The sequence below is a fragment of the Cryptomeria japonica genome, chromosome 3 (genome assembly GCF_030272615.1).
Source record: "Cryptomeria japonica chromosome 3, Sugi_1.0, whole genome shotgun sequence".
NCBI classification, from domain to species: Eukaryota; Viridiplantae; Streptophyta; class Pinopsida; order Cupressales; family Cupressaceae; genus Cryptomeria; species Cryptomeria japonica.
This window is the reverse complement of record NC_081407.1, coordinates 444,699,469-444,714,004: the sequence shown is the minus strand read 5'-3', so window position 1 is coordinate 444,714,004 and position 14,536 is coordinate 444,699,469. Positions and strand designations below refer to the sequence as shown.

Below are 14,536 nucleotides of genomic sequence, written 5' to 3'. Positions count from 1 at the left end.
TACTCTGACTTTGGAAGGTCAGTCAATCCACCCTTCTCAGGGTTGCCTTTTCAGGGTATTGCTAGGTTGCTTGCATGTACAGAAGTCAAGTGCATGCACTTCCCTGCACTCCCAGATTGACACACAGGTGTCATGATCACTCTTGTAACCATTTTTCTATATAAAGGTTGTTAAGCCTCATTGTAAAGGGTTCTCTCCCTGCTGCCTTGAGCTTTCCTATGCTCTTTCTCTTCTCTTGAAGACCTGTAATTATTTTTGCATTTCTGCAACTGTAAGTTTGGCCTTTGGCCTTTGAATGAACTGAAATTACATTCTTGCCTTCCTTCAACTTATGCATGCTGTGTATGTTTTCTTACCTTCATCATGGGTGTATGTTTTGTGGCTCTTCTCTCCATATATGCTGTGTTAACTTTTTTTCTGAGAGTGACTTGTGGGAATCCTTCCCCTCTCTTGACACATGCAACTGAAGTTTGTGCATCTCTTGGGTATTTCAGTTGATTCCTTGTACCATTTTGGGTGGGGAGAGGAACAATCTCTTCTTGGTGCATCACCTCCTTCTATTTCAAGCATTCTCTCTTCCCTTTACCTTTGTGAGTTGTTAGGATAGGCTTAGGAATTAGTTTTAAAGTGGTGAGTTGGTTCAACACCTGCACCTGGATTGAGAAGGAAGTCGACCTTCTTCGGAGATTCAACCCCCCCTGCGCAAGGTCCCACACTTCGGGGTTGTTTCCATGTTTCACAAGGTTGCTGAGTTGATAGCTCAGCAAGGGTGCGAGCTTTTGTGATAACAGATACTAAGTCGCTTCTTCTTTCTATTGTCATCTATATTGATAGGTTACTTCCTTTGCTCCTTAGATGCCTCCTAGTTCCTCCTTGTGAACGATGTCATTACTAGAACTCCATTTTTAGCACTTTTCTCCTCTGAGAGTATTGCATCACTTGCCCCCACTAGAGACCAAGATTGTTACTAGTTGAAGACCTTATCCATGATGGCCTCAGCTTTTGGTTGTGAGGGATATGCATATTTAGCACTTTTCTCGTTTGAGAGGTTTGCTTCACTTGCTCCATTGCTTTTTGCTGGTACCATTCATTAGGACTATTGTTACTTGGAGACCAAGTTCCTTTTTTTTCCTATTGTCATCTGTATTTATGGGATAACCCCCTTTCGTATACTTCCTGAATGCCTCTAACTCCTTCCCATGGACATCATCGATAGAGCTCCTAGAGGACATCTATAGATAATATATTCAATCCGCTTTGGTCTCCCCACATTAGGCTATCTACACTAAGCATTTCATACAAATGGTGGATGGTTTTATTTGCCACTCTCATTATCTCTAGCATCATTGGTCCCATGGCTAGTTGAAAGGGTACTCTCACTAGTCATGAGTTGAAATTGGTCATCACATTCTTTTTGAGGACTAGTTCTTTGTTTCCTCTCCTTTGAGGAAGTGGATATTGAGGAACATTTCATTTTCAGATGGCTTATTGAGATTCAGGGCATTTTTCGTTGCCTATATAGAGACTTAGGCAACAGTCGATCTACTTTCTTCAAATATTGAGACTAGTGGTGCTTGGCTGGTTGTCTTTGTGAGGCCAACACCCTTTGGTGTAGGTCTCTATAGGGGTGTGTTGTGACCTTTTCCACACATCGCCCCATTGCAAATGGGGACCCTCTCTTTTCCTGCTTTCTAGGGTTTTTGTTAGTATCCTGTGACCTTTTGCTGCAGTTTCACCAAGCCTTGTCTAGTTCAGAGCATTTCAGGCCCTGACGATTGAAAGTTAGTTTTTGCAAGTTATGTGATTCTGAAGTGTGAACACCACCAGAGTGCTTAGAGAAGCCAAAGGACGAAGATCGCAATTGATTTGGACGAATTTGGACAACTTTCTATTTTTAGAAAGTTTGCTTTTTTGCTTTTTCCTATTTTTTAGGAAGTTTCGTTTTTAGCATTTTCAGCCCGATCCCCGGTATGTCTATTTTTAGAAAGTTTTTCCTATTTTTTAGGGATGTCTGCTTTTTGCTTTTTCCGAATGCAAACCTAGGGTTTACACTTGTAATACTGACTTGCCTCGACTGGAACTCGAAAATTCCAAGTTTTGACCTAAAAAAGCTAAATCCCTAGATTTTAGGCTTTTTGCTTTTTCCGGATGCAAACCTAGGGTTTACACTTGCACCATCGACTAGCTTCGACCAGAATTCGAAAATTCCAAGTTTTGACCTAAAAAGTTGAAATCCCAAGATTTTAGGCTTTTTGCTTTTTCAGATGATCCACCTAAGCACGGATTTCAAATTTCAAGTTAATCCGGTTAAATTAGATTAAACTATGAAATTTTGAAATTTCTTTGAAAATTCTTCTAAGTCTGGCTAACAAGGGTTTTGAAGTGTTTCTGCAGGTTCAAACCCCATCACGAAGGTTGAAGAGGCCATGAAGGTGCCAAGCTCAAAGTCCGCCATGCCAAGGGAGGTCATGTAGGTGCTGAGGTTAAAGTCCGCCATGCCAATGGAGGTCATGTGGGCGTCTTGCCTAAAGTTTGCCATGAGTTGGGAGGTCACATGGGTGCCCACTCCAAAGTTCGCCCCACCTAAGGAGACCATGGAGGAGCAAGGGTTGAAGTCCGCCCAAGATCAAAGGAGGTCACATGGGTGCAAGGCTTGAAGTCCGCCCAAGGCATAAGAGGGGCCATGAAGGAGGTAACTCCAAAGTCCGCCCAGCCATGAAGAGGCCAAGCTAAAGTCCGCCCAAGTTTGAAGGGGCCACGAAGTAGCACTCTCCAAAGTCCGCCCAAGGTTGGGAGGCTAAGGAGGAGGAGTGATCAAAGTCCGAGCAAGGAGGAGAAGCACTAGAAGTCCGCCCAAGATGGAGAAGACACCAAAGTCCGCCATAGTCATGTGGAAACCTTGCTAAAAGTCCGCCCAAGGCTGAAGAGGCTATGTGGGGGCTAAGGTAAGGTCCGCCCAAGGTTGAAGGGGCCATGAAGAGGCCAAGGTAAAGTCCGCCCAAGGTTGAAGGGGCCATGAAGAGACCACCAAAGTCCGCCCAAGCTTGCCAAGTGTTGGGAGCAACCTCCAAAGTCCGCCATAGGCTAGGAGGGTCCATGGAGGAATCAACACCAAAGTCTGCCAAGGTAAAGGAGGCCATGGAGGAGTCAACATCAAAGTCCGCCCCAATGCCTTAGTCAATTTTTCACTTTAATAGAGGCCATGAAGGAGTTCTAGGCAAAGTCCGCCATACCTTGGAGAGGTTGGCAAAATTCGCCAAAATTTGAAAAAGATGGAGATAAAATTCGAAAAATCAACCTACACATGGAAGGTCAAACAAAGTCAACAAAATCCACAGAGATTTCAAATTAAATGCAAAATGAAGAAATATCTAAATAAAAAAAAAAAAATTCTCAAAATAAATCCAAAATGGAAAGTTTTTTTTGAGAATATTGAGGGAATATTAAAAATTTATTAAGATATTAATTCAAAATGGAAAGTTTTTTTGAAAGGGAATATTGGAGGATTAATGAATATCTTCAAACTTAAATCAAAATGGAAATTTTTTTTTTTTTTAGAATTAGAAGTATGAGTTGGATGATTTTAGGGGTTTTTCTTAAAACTTGTCTACAAATACTTCATTATCAAATTCATTATTACATCAAGAAGTTCAAAATTACTAAGGAGAGCTTAGTAAAGTGTGTCAGTTTGAAGATCATCTGGAGGAAATTCTAGATATTGCTGGAAGTGGGATAATATTTTTTTTTGGCAGAAGGCTTACAGATTTCTGGAGAAAGGCATCTTTTCTGAATTTTCTCAATATTTTGGAGAAAAGTCTAGCCTTATTCCTATCCAAGTCGGAGGTAAAACTAAAATTGTGAAGTTTCTGAATATTTTCCGGAATTTAATAAATGATTTTTTTTTCAAAAAAAAAATATGGAGAAAGAAAATTATATTTTTTTTTGGGTTAAGTATGAAAGTTTTTGAAAATTTTAACACTTGATGGTAACTTCAACCAGCTTCAAGGCTGAGGGTCTGGAGGTGAAAATTTAATTTTTTTTGGCTAAGTATGAAATTTTTTGAAAGTTTTAACACTTGATGGTGACTTCAACCAGCTTCAAGGCTGAGGGTCTGGAGGTGAAAATTCAATTTTTTTGGCTAAGTATGAAAATTTTCGAAAGTTTTAACACTTGATGGTGACTTCAACCAGCTTCAAGGCTGAGGGTCTGGAGGTGAAAATTCAACTTTTGTGGCTAAGTAATGAGAGTGAAAAAATGAAAATTTTCCAACACTTAGCCATTTTGCGGCCCCGTTATTTTTTTTTGAAATTCTGTAGAATTTTTTCTAACTTAAAGTTTTTATCATTCATCTGCAGGTCTTGAGCACCATGGAGTTCCAGGTAGATAAAGATGCTCCTCCAGAGTCAAGGATGACTACATCAGCGACACCAACCTCAGACACATCAATCTGAGGGAGTTTAAGAAGCGAATGTTTGGTCTGGACAACCTTGTGCCTACCACCATTGTGCGAAAAATGATGAAGAGTGGTATCGTGCATGCTGCCGGCTTCCTCCCCACCATGCAGTGCAATGAACTAGTAGTTGAATGTGCCAAACACTACAACCCCATCAGTAAGGATATTGTTGCACTTGATGGAAGAGTGTTGGCGAATGTCAGCGATGAGGCCATCAGAGAGGCCTTCAGGATCCCTGAGTACCACAACACAGTATATATGACCAAGGATGAAGCTGATAGTCTGTACCATGATCACCTGGAAGAATATGATGCCATAGTTAATCATTCCTGGCTAGACAAGCCGAGGAAGGGCGCCTCTAAACTCCAGAGAAAAAGCCTAGTGCGAGCATACTTCAAGGAGGACATTGGGGACATGATTGTCTTACTCAATAGCATAATAGGAAATCCTTAGGGAGCTCCATTCGAACCCTGGATGTATTATTTCATTAATGAAATAATCAATGGAGTAAAAATTATAGATTGGGCCCGTATGATTAGCGACAGTTTAGACAGCCAGCTAAGGAATTTGGAGGCAAATAGGACTTTCTTCATGAGTTCTTACTTGTTCTATTCTTTGGCCAGGACCTACAGGTACAGAGGTCTCACTTGTAGAGGAGAAGTTGGGAACAAGGAGAACCAATTTCCGGTATATGATTGCTATCCCCAGCTCCATATGGAGGAGAAGTTCCATTTCAAAAGGGTGAATGATGCCTTCCTAATGCACATTACCCGGACCCTTCAAGGTGGCCTGCACCAGAGGCTCTCTCAAGAGTCTATGGACTTCATCGGTCGGTTCGGGTGTTGGTACATCCAATATCCAAAGTTCACTTACCTCCGAATTCAGGGATTCTCTGGTCCTCCATACAAGCTTCCAGCTTACCCTACCAACCGAGTGGTGTTGCTCGAGGTTGTGAGACAATTGGAGGAGTATATAGTGATTCAAAGGGATAAGCAGAAGAAGGTAGGCACATCCTCACTTACAATTGGTAATGGGCTGGAAAAATGTCCATCATCACAAGCTGCAGCTACCGCTGAGAAAGAACTGGCCTGGTATCCCTTTTACCAATACAAGGCAAGAAAAGATTTCGATCCATTCCAAAGGATAAAGAAGATCGAAGGGACAACGTTTGAGCACAGACTGGATCTGGAAGACTATTGGGCTAATGCAGCCGATAGTTTCGAGATCCGGAAGAGGTTCTGGTCTAGAATTCCTTTAAGTATGGTGAGAGCAACAAAAGTGTTCAAAGTTGCCGATCAGGTGGAAGAAAGCCTAGAACTTCAGCAGCCGGGTTTTGAGAAAATGAAGAATGAACCTTTAGTCTTGATAGATTGGACAGAGGGAGAAAAATCAGATCTAGCAGACCTCATGAGGTCAGTGGTTGAATACTCAAGGTGGTGGGCATCTGAAAAGACAAAACAGTTGAAGGCCAAAGGTATGGTTCTAACTTATGAATTAATGGGAGTGGATGATACTCTGTCCGTCCACCCAAGTACCTCCGCTGGTGATGCTCGGAATCCAGAAAGCGTTGGATCTCGAAAGAGAAAGGAGTTGGGTGGAAGCTCCACAAAGTGCATAGGGAAAAGGGCTGTAGTTGAAAGAAGAGAATCCAACGAAAGTCACTCCATCCTAAGTGTTGCTTCCATTGCGCCTGATCAGAGTACAATTGGGGAACAAGAGATGAACATCTATGTGAGTGATGATGAAGTAAGAGTGCTTTCTCAGCTAGCTGAGGAGGTGGTGGAGAAGGTCTTCCGAACTCTAGACAGAGGGTAGGGTGAAGCCCCTATAATTTTCTTGGATGGCATACCAGCGAACCCAGGAGAAGCAGACGATGAGTTTGATCGGAATACTCTAGAACAATCAACCATTCCTGATTGGCTGAGAGCAAGAATAAAGGCCAAGGTTCCCAATGAGGTCCACTCAACCGAGGAGGCTACCGCAGCATTCCTGGAGAAGGTGAATGAGCCCGCCACAGCTAAACCGCCCAAACCAGCCAGGAAGTTCTCCCTGATTCAGAGAGACAGTGCCGGATTTAGGACAGTCTAGATAGCAGTGCCCAAAGAAGGGAAGACTAGGGACAATGTCACCGTAGATGACTACAAGATCACCACCATAGAGATGGGTAAGCCTACCCAGGACCAGAAGGTCCAATATTTTGACGACTCCTGTAATGTTCTAAAGACAAGGCTAGCTCATGAGAAAGAAAAGAGAAAGAAAGCGGAAGAAGAGAACCAGCCGTGGAGGAAGTATGTTCTCCATCTTACCAGCCCGCTCAACCATGAAGTCCCAGCTACTCCACCACAGCCTCTTCAGCAGGAACCAATGAAGGACTATGATGAGATGAAGGGATCGTACACTCAAGAAAAGGAGTGGATTTCAGATGCTGTGATACGTGCTGACACCCTGGTAGAAAACTTAGTATCAGCGCATGAGGCAACTTCTTTGTTGATTGATCGTATCCAGGATCTATCATCCAATTGGGAAGAAGTGGATGAAATTCAGAATGAAATACTCCCTCACCTAAAGGTTATTCGAGGCATGTCAAAGAAGAGCTTAGTGGATGTAGGCATCATATAGACAGGAGACAGGTACGACTTCAGCACGTGGTACTATGCTCTGGTCACTCAGATTGAAGTCCTGAAGAAATCTGAGACCAAGTGTATTGAGACAGAGGCAAGGGTTAGAGAGATCTTGGGCAAGGTATTCCGGGTGGCGTCAGAGATCTGGCAGAAGGAAAGCCTAAGGGAGAAGCATTTACAAGCAGAGAACCTGAGAGCCAGGATTCAGACAAGCTTCTTCCGAGATTCAGGGATGATTGACAAAGGCGATCTTTCTAAGATTGCAAACTTCCTCTCCATCGATGACAACTTCCTCACCTAGGTAGTGGAGTGGAAGGCATCCTTGCTACGTGCGCCGACGATGTGGATCTCGTTGACTTCCAAATTGGCAGTTTGCCAAGTGTCACCATAGAGGAGGTCAAGCTCGTGGTGTCCAGATACGTTGAATCTCTGAAAGAGGAAAGTGGCCACTCACCTCAGTAAAATTAGCAGTTGCGCCACTTGTCACTCTTTCATTTGCTTGAACTGATAGTATTTCGGGAAACCGTAATTAGGGTATAGGACTTTCAATCTTGGCCCTTGATCACTGTTTGATCTCGGCCATTCATTTATTTTTGAGAAACTATATAAGGTTGCCTCCCCTCATTTGAAAAGGGTGAGGTTTTTGATGTATTGTTGCTTAAGGTCATTTCCAGATAATATATTGCATGTGCGCTGCTTTGTAATCTCTATTATTTGAATGATTTGCATGGTTTCAATTGCCTCAACACTTAGTTAGAATTAACTTAGATTTGGTTTCATTGTTGTTAATTTGAATAAAGGATTTGATAAGTATCAATTGATGATGTATTTCCGCTCATACTTTTGGTAAATGGATGATTTCCATTCTATCGTGCAAAGTTAGTCTAAGCCCATCCCCTATGCATCCCAACATCTCGATGACAAGCACAACCCATTGAAGATTGCACCGGCCTTGTGTAGTTGTCCCTAGTGTGGCGAAGCAAGGTTTGGTTTCTCGAAAGCATCCAGTTGATACCGTCTCCAGAATTCGTAGGATTAGATTAGCCTTCCTGAACCCTATCTCTTTTTCCCTTTCTTTTGAAAGTCTAAATCCCAGAAAACCCCAAAAAAGAAGAGCCTAAATTTCTAAATCCATCTAAGTCCAGCAGTTCAAAAGAATACTTGTCAAACATAAGTCCCCCTTGAAAATTTCAGCATACACTACCCAAGAAGCTATTCCACTAAAGTCGCTTGTTCGCACATATAGACCTTGGAATCAGTAGTGATTTTTCAGGAGAGGATAGAATACCTTCGGGTATCCTATCCTAATGTTTGGTAGATGATAAAACGGACACCAACAGGGTGGAGACTAGATGGTGATCTTGGGGAAATTTCATTGCCTCTATAGAGAGTTTGGCAACAATTTATCCACTTCCTATAGATATTTAGACTAGTAATGCTTGGCTCTTTTTCTTTGTGAGGGTATCACCCTTCCATGCAGGTCCTTACAGAGGGGAGTCTAGAGTCTCTAGAGCCCCCTTGTTAGTCACCTCTTTTTTACAACACACCCAAGTGAAGGGCAACTCAAAATAACTTTTGGATATTGGTACTTAGCATATTAGAGTATGTAGATCAATTAGGTGACACTTTTGTCAGCACACCATTCTACTCAGATTAATTACATTTCCTAGCCTACTCTTTGGTATCATAGCTTTGCTGATTCCTATTGACATGACTTTGTCGCATTCCAAAAATGTGGATCTACTACTTACTACCCTCCAAACCACAATATGAGATTCAAATTATGAGCTTTTCTACAATGGGAGCTACACCGGCCTTGGATCTTAGGGAAGTTTCCAAAGGAAGTGCATTGATTCCTCTTAGGGTATCCTAGCATGGCCTTCTGACTTTGGATACTTTTAAATGGGCATCATCTTTTATCGTGACTGATGATGGTTGAGATGACTCCTCCATTTCAAATATATTAGATTTCCTTCATTCTTCAACAACATTGCTTTTAGGGCTTCACCTTTCGTTGCTATTTGTAAGTGGCATAATGCTTTGTGATCTTATGTACTTTATTGTTTTGGGTCTAAGGTTCTCTCTTCCAAGAACTTTCTATTGTTAACTATTTGTTACCTTACTTTTGGTTATTTGTGGACACCAGTATAATTTTTTTCTTTCTACTGTTGAATTGTAAAATGTAGTTTAAAAAAACCATCATGCTTTATAAAACCTATATAAATTAAGTCCTTGGAGCTATTGTTTTAAGAAATAGCTCCTATATTTACACTATATGGGTGATAGTATTCCACTCTCTTGTTGCTAATTGGGCTATGGCCACATCTGAAAATAGGCCACCTCCTTCCAAGAAAACTTAGATTGATGTTGCATATGATAATGTCCCAAAGAAATTATTTGTGGATGAAGCCAACTCCACCTTATACCTTGTGATAGCTAATATCCTTAACAAAATTAAGGTGTGGGCCATAAGATTGATGCAAAAGGGATTGTTGTTGTGGTATTCAAACTTGCATTGCTTTTCTTATATGTTACATTTAACAACTAAAGAGAACCATGATGATCTGATGGATCATCATATTCTTCATTAGGACCAGATCTGCCATCTTTGCTTCCACCAGGAGGTGGAGACTGAGGAGCACTTCGCCTTCAAATGTCTCATTTACTATGAGATTTGATGGAAACACTACTAAATCTATGAGCAGTTAGGCAACACTGTCTCTACTTATATATTTTGGCTAATGGCGCTTGTCCTTGTATCTCTAGCAGGTTGTCACCCTTTGGCATAGGTCTTTGCAAGGGGCCTCTAGGGAACTGGAGTCTCTATGTTGATTACATCTGGCCAGGCCATTTATGAGACTGATGACTCTAAATGGCCTTTCGATACTGCTGTTTCACACAATGATGTGGGTAGCTTATGAGACAACGTTTCTCACAACTTTTTCTCCAACATTTTCCTCCTCAACAGTTTGGTTTTGCTTCTTCCCTATGGCATGGTTTGACTCCTCAATGATAGATAGACCCCTCATTGGCCACCCACTTGCCATAATGATAAACACATATCACAAGTTTTTTCTTTGTTATGGGAGTACTTCAGCCCTGGATGTTAGGTGTGATTCTAAAGGAAGTGCCTTGCTTCCTCGTAAAATCCTCCACCTTGGCTCTTCTGGCCTTAGGCACTCGGTAATTAGCACCATTGGATCTTGTATTGATCCTTTCACAATGATTGATGATGACAATGAGGACTCCTCCATTCTAGGCTCAGATTGTGATACTTGATGAACTTTCCTCCATCTAGTTCTTCCCAGCTTATGCTCTTTGGGGTTCTTGTTTCTCCTAACTTGGTTATTTGTATTGGTTTCTTGAACACATGTTGCTGTCCCACAACTCTATTGTTTTTTGTTTCTGGTTCTTCTCCTTTGTGGTCCATTCTAGGATTTTCTTCCTAGATTTTTCTATTGTAAATTCATGTACCCTTGAACCCCATTCACCTATTTTTGATTATCTGTGGGCCTTAATATGATTCTTTCTTCTTTTTCTTTTAGGGACTAGGAAGTGTGTAACTTACTCTAAAATGACCTGTCTGAATCTTTAAAGTAGAATGGAAGCTATTGAGAAAATACTGACCTTTGAGATAGCTAAGTGATGGCTTGCTGAAGTAATTCAACACATAACTTACAATTTTACTACAAGTGGCTTGAAGTCATTCAATACATAACCTGCAATTTTACTACAATTGACTGGCTGCCTGAAACTCTTCAAGCAAATTTGAAGCTACAGTTAGAAGAGGCAAATCTAAGCCATTTTTTGGAAGAGGCAAATTTAAGTCATCTTTCTACAAACCCTGATTTGGGGCTAATTTAACTTACTAGATCCCTCAATAGTAGGAAAATAATGCAGTAGCAGCCTATAGCTTAACATCTATTGACTCTTGTTCTGCCATCCCATGCACTATGGGAGGGGATAATTCTTACAAGAAACATGAGTGTTCAGAATACAACTGCCCTGGCAAGCACACCGGATCTATCCTTAACATCAGTTTTGGTACTACTCGTTGGTTGCGTAGATGTGAGAATAGCTAGTAGCATCCTCATCAAGTCTTGAGTTTCAGGCTCATCTATGTATGAAGTATTTGGTTTATATATGTTTTTGGAAACATATGACAAGGCATATTCTCACTAATTAGCTCCTTTAGTTTTATGTGACCTGTGCAGACCTTCAATGTAGATATTCTTTTCTTTGCAATCTATCCATTGTATATGGCTATACTACTTATAATGTCTGTCTCAACTTCAAGATAACCATATATCTCCATTCATTAATCACAGTATCTTTTCAAACCTTTTCTTGTGTATACAGTCAAGGATTGCAAGAATTGGGACATTGAATTTCTATTTATATCTGTTCTTGATGGTGTTTAACTTTTTGAATGATATTATCTACTAGGGGACCCTGCGGAAAATTATGAATATTTACCAAATGAGTCTGATTGCATGGACATCCCAGAAATGATTCTTGCTGAACTGATGGTTTTCTCTGTTGTCTGAAATAATAAAGCAACACCATTGGGACAGATTCATCTGAAAATCACTGTAATTTCAATATATGAAAGGAGAATGAAGAAAATTCCTATATTTATATATCTGCTGTTCAGACCATACACAAAATTCTCCATTCTTTAAATTGATCTTCTGCACTACTATGTTTATTTACAGACTAAAATTGTTTTAGGTCCTCTTACAGGTATCTCTCTTTGTCCAAAATTGTAAATGCTACATTTGGACATGTCCACAATCTTTGGTCCATATCCGGAACCCTTGGTCCATATCCTTATCCCTGTGCAACTTTCTTAACCAAATACCATTTCTAGAATTCTTGAGGTAGTTGTAGGCATCCACATTTCTCCATATCCTCCCCAAACAGAGTTGGTGTATCATACTCCAAAATCAAATCTTCAAGCCCATTAGACACTCAAATTTAACCTAAAGGAAATTCTGTGAATTTGACATATATCAATTCGAGACCACCACCATTCTGCTCAATAAATGCTACAAAATTTAGAATTCTGATACTTCCTGTCTGGTGAGTACGCTGTTTTTTTTCTATCAAAAAATACTACTCAGCTTTTTCAATATGACAACTAGTAATATTCCAACCTTGATTTGAAATTTTTCCCCAAAATACCATCTATCATTATCTTGTAACTTCTTTTATTTTATGTTCAATTAAATGTTATGATGATTTAAAAATTTATGAGTACTATGTCAAAATTTGGAAGCTATAAGCTATAACATTTAATTATGTTACATAACTTTAGCTTTTAAAAAATAAGAGATAATTTTATTTATTGATCTTCTTCACACAATCTCTCTCATCCTGTATGTCTTAGCGCACTGATACTGTCTCTTAAATATTGGATGGCAACTCAGAACACTACTGCTGTGGGTAACTTTATTTCTGTAGGAATATAATAGTGATATATGCTTTTGTATTAGGTATGTAACCATTTGGTGGTTAGACCTAATTTAATTTTCAATTTATTAACAACTTTTTTTTTAAATACCTCAATGTATGCAATTTAGCAGAGAAGAAAAAACTAAATTAACATTTCATACATGTTTAAACTGCATGATATTTAACTCAGTTGCTCATTCTCCTGACATTCAACAACAGGCAAGATTGATGATGGAAATGCACTATATGCTTGCGTATGGATCTGCAGAAGCAACTCTTTGCTTGCTAAAGGAATATGGTGTTCTTGAAACTCTACTCCCTGTTCAGGTAATTATTTAACCTTGAAGTATTAAATTTTTCTTACCTCCAATTTCCTTTGGAATTTAATTTTGCAACTAATTTGCACTTTTGATACTGCAGGCAGCGTATCTTTCCTCTCAAGGTTTCAAAAGGCATGAGAAAGGATGTTATAGCCAGTCAAACATGCTTCTGGTATATTTTACTGTCTTCTATTTTATCCTTTTTACCTTTTCAAGATCCTAAGCAGTTTATATATATACTAGACTGCTCTCCTCCTACCAAAATTGAATAAATCCTCACCCTTCTCTCTCTTGGGACTCAGCAAAAAAACTCGGCCAGGACTCAGCGAAGTGTAAAACTCAAGAAATTTAGAGATTTTTAAGGATTAAAAATTTGTTTCATGCACCCAAGGTTGAAAAACTCAGACTCGGCAAGCCCAAATTTTTTAAAAAACTCGGGACTTGCCAAAACTCAGGGAAAACCTCGGCAGCTTTATCGAACATTTGAAAATACATTTTCTTTTTAAATATTATTCAAAAACACACATTTACACCAAATTTTTATAACATATACTGAATTCCATGATATATAATCAAAGTTTGATTTAAATACATAGCATTAACCAAAAAACAAGTGCAACATATGAATAAGAGTTCAATACATATCAATGTATCATAGTGACATAGAGTCTTAGAGTCATAGACCACAAAACAACCACCTTTGAAATTCTGATTACATATCAAGTTTTGGTATCAATGAAAATGAGAAATCATAAATTCTGCCTACGACTAAAGCTCAAAACAGATTGTTGCTGCTGGGGGGGTGGTACTAAAGTAGTGGCAACATCCTCAACAAGTGCCTTGATAGGTGCCTCTGCTGCATGATCAACCTCGTGCTCCTCCTCCTCACGTGCTTCCACTTCCGCATCCCATTCCTCTCCTGCCCTCTCCAATTCACTTAGCTGCTCATCAGTAAAGAATGGATCCAAATCATTATCAACATCATCAGGAGCAGCAACCCATTCTGCTGCATATGGGTCAATGTCATCCAAGTCAAGAGCTTCATGTGAATCTTGCCCTTGCACCTTCTTCTCATGCAATCAAACATTGTATCGCACATAGACAAGATCATTCAAGCGTTGTTGAGTCAACCTATTGTGCTTTTTTGTGTGGATGGCCTCAAAAAACTCCAGTTGTGCTCACAACCATAAGCACTACAAGGCTGCGATGATATGCGGATGGCAAGCATTTGAAGATTAGGCGCCGAGGCACCATAATCTTCTCACCACAAATCTGCAAGGATAAAAAATGTCATTTATAACTCGTAAAGATTTTAATAATCTTAAAGAGAGAAATAAATGGTCAAATAAAATTAAACATATGTTTACTTATTGGGTCGTAAGATGTCTCTCCTACGTTTGCAATCAGGTGAAGAAAACAATGGCCCTGTGGCCTTCTTATAGCTCTGCAACTCATCAAGTATCAGGTCTCGAAGGTTCTCATCATCAACTAATCTCTAAATGCATGTGTCAAGGTCAATTCTAACCTTTGCATCTGCTCTGAAACTCAATGAGTAAAAAAACTTGGGATTCAAGAAGTAGGCAGCAACATGAATATGTTGGTGGAGTTGATGGTTCCATCTCCGATCAATTATGCGCCATATGGGTTCATACTTGGTCTTGTTTGGCCCATACAAGTGTTGAATCGCC

The 14,536-nt window shown here is 40.0% G+C and overlaps 1 protein-coding gene across 3 annotated transcripts in view; it reads left to right on the top strand.

Annotated features, from left to right (window-relative positions):
* The window catches only part of LOC131033443 (uncharacterized), a 239,473-nt gene that overhangs the window by 128,342 nt on the left and 96,595 nt on the right, over positions 1 to 14,536 (top strand). For all 3 annotated transcript variants that reach the window (XM_057965648.2, XM_057964986.2, XM_057966345.2), the window contains 2 exons: positions 12,748 to 12,855; positions 12,949 to 13,020. In XM_057965648.2, the coding sequence (XP_057821631.1) occupies positions 12,748 to 12,855; positions 12,949 to 13,020 (180 nt within the window). The remainder of the gene's footprint in view (positions 1 to 12,747; positions 12,856 to 12,948; positions 13,021 to 14,536) is intronic.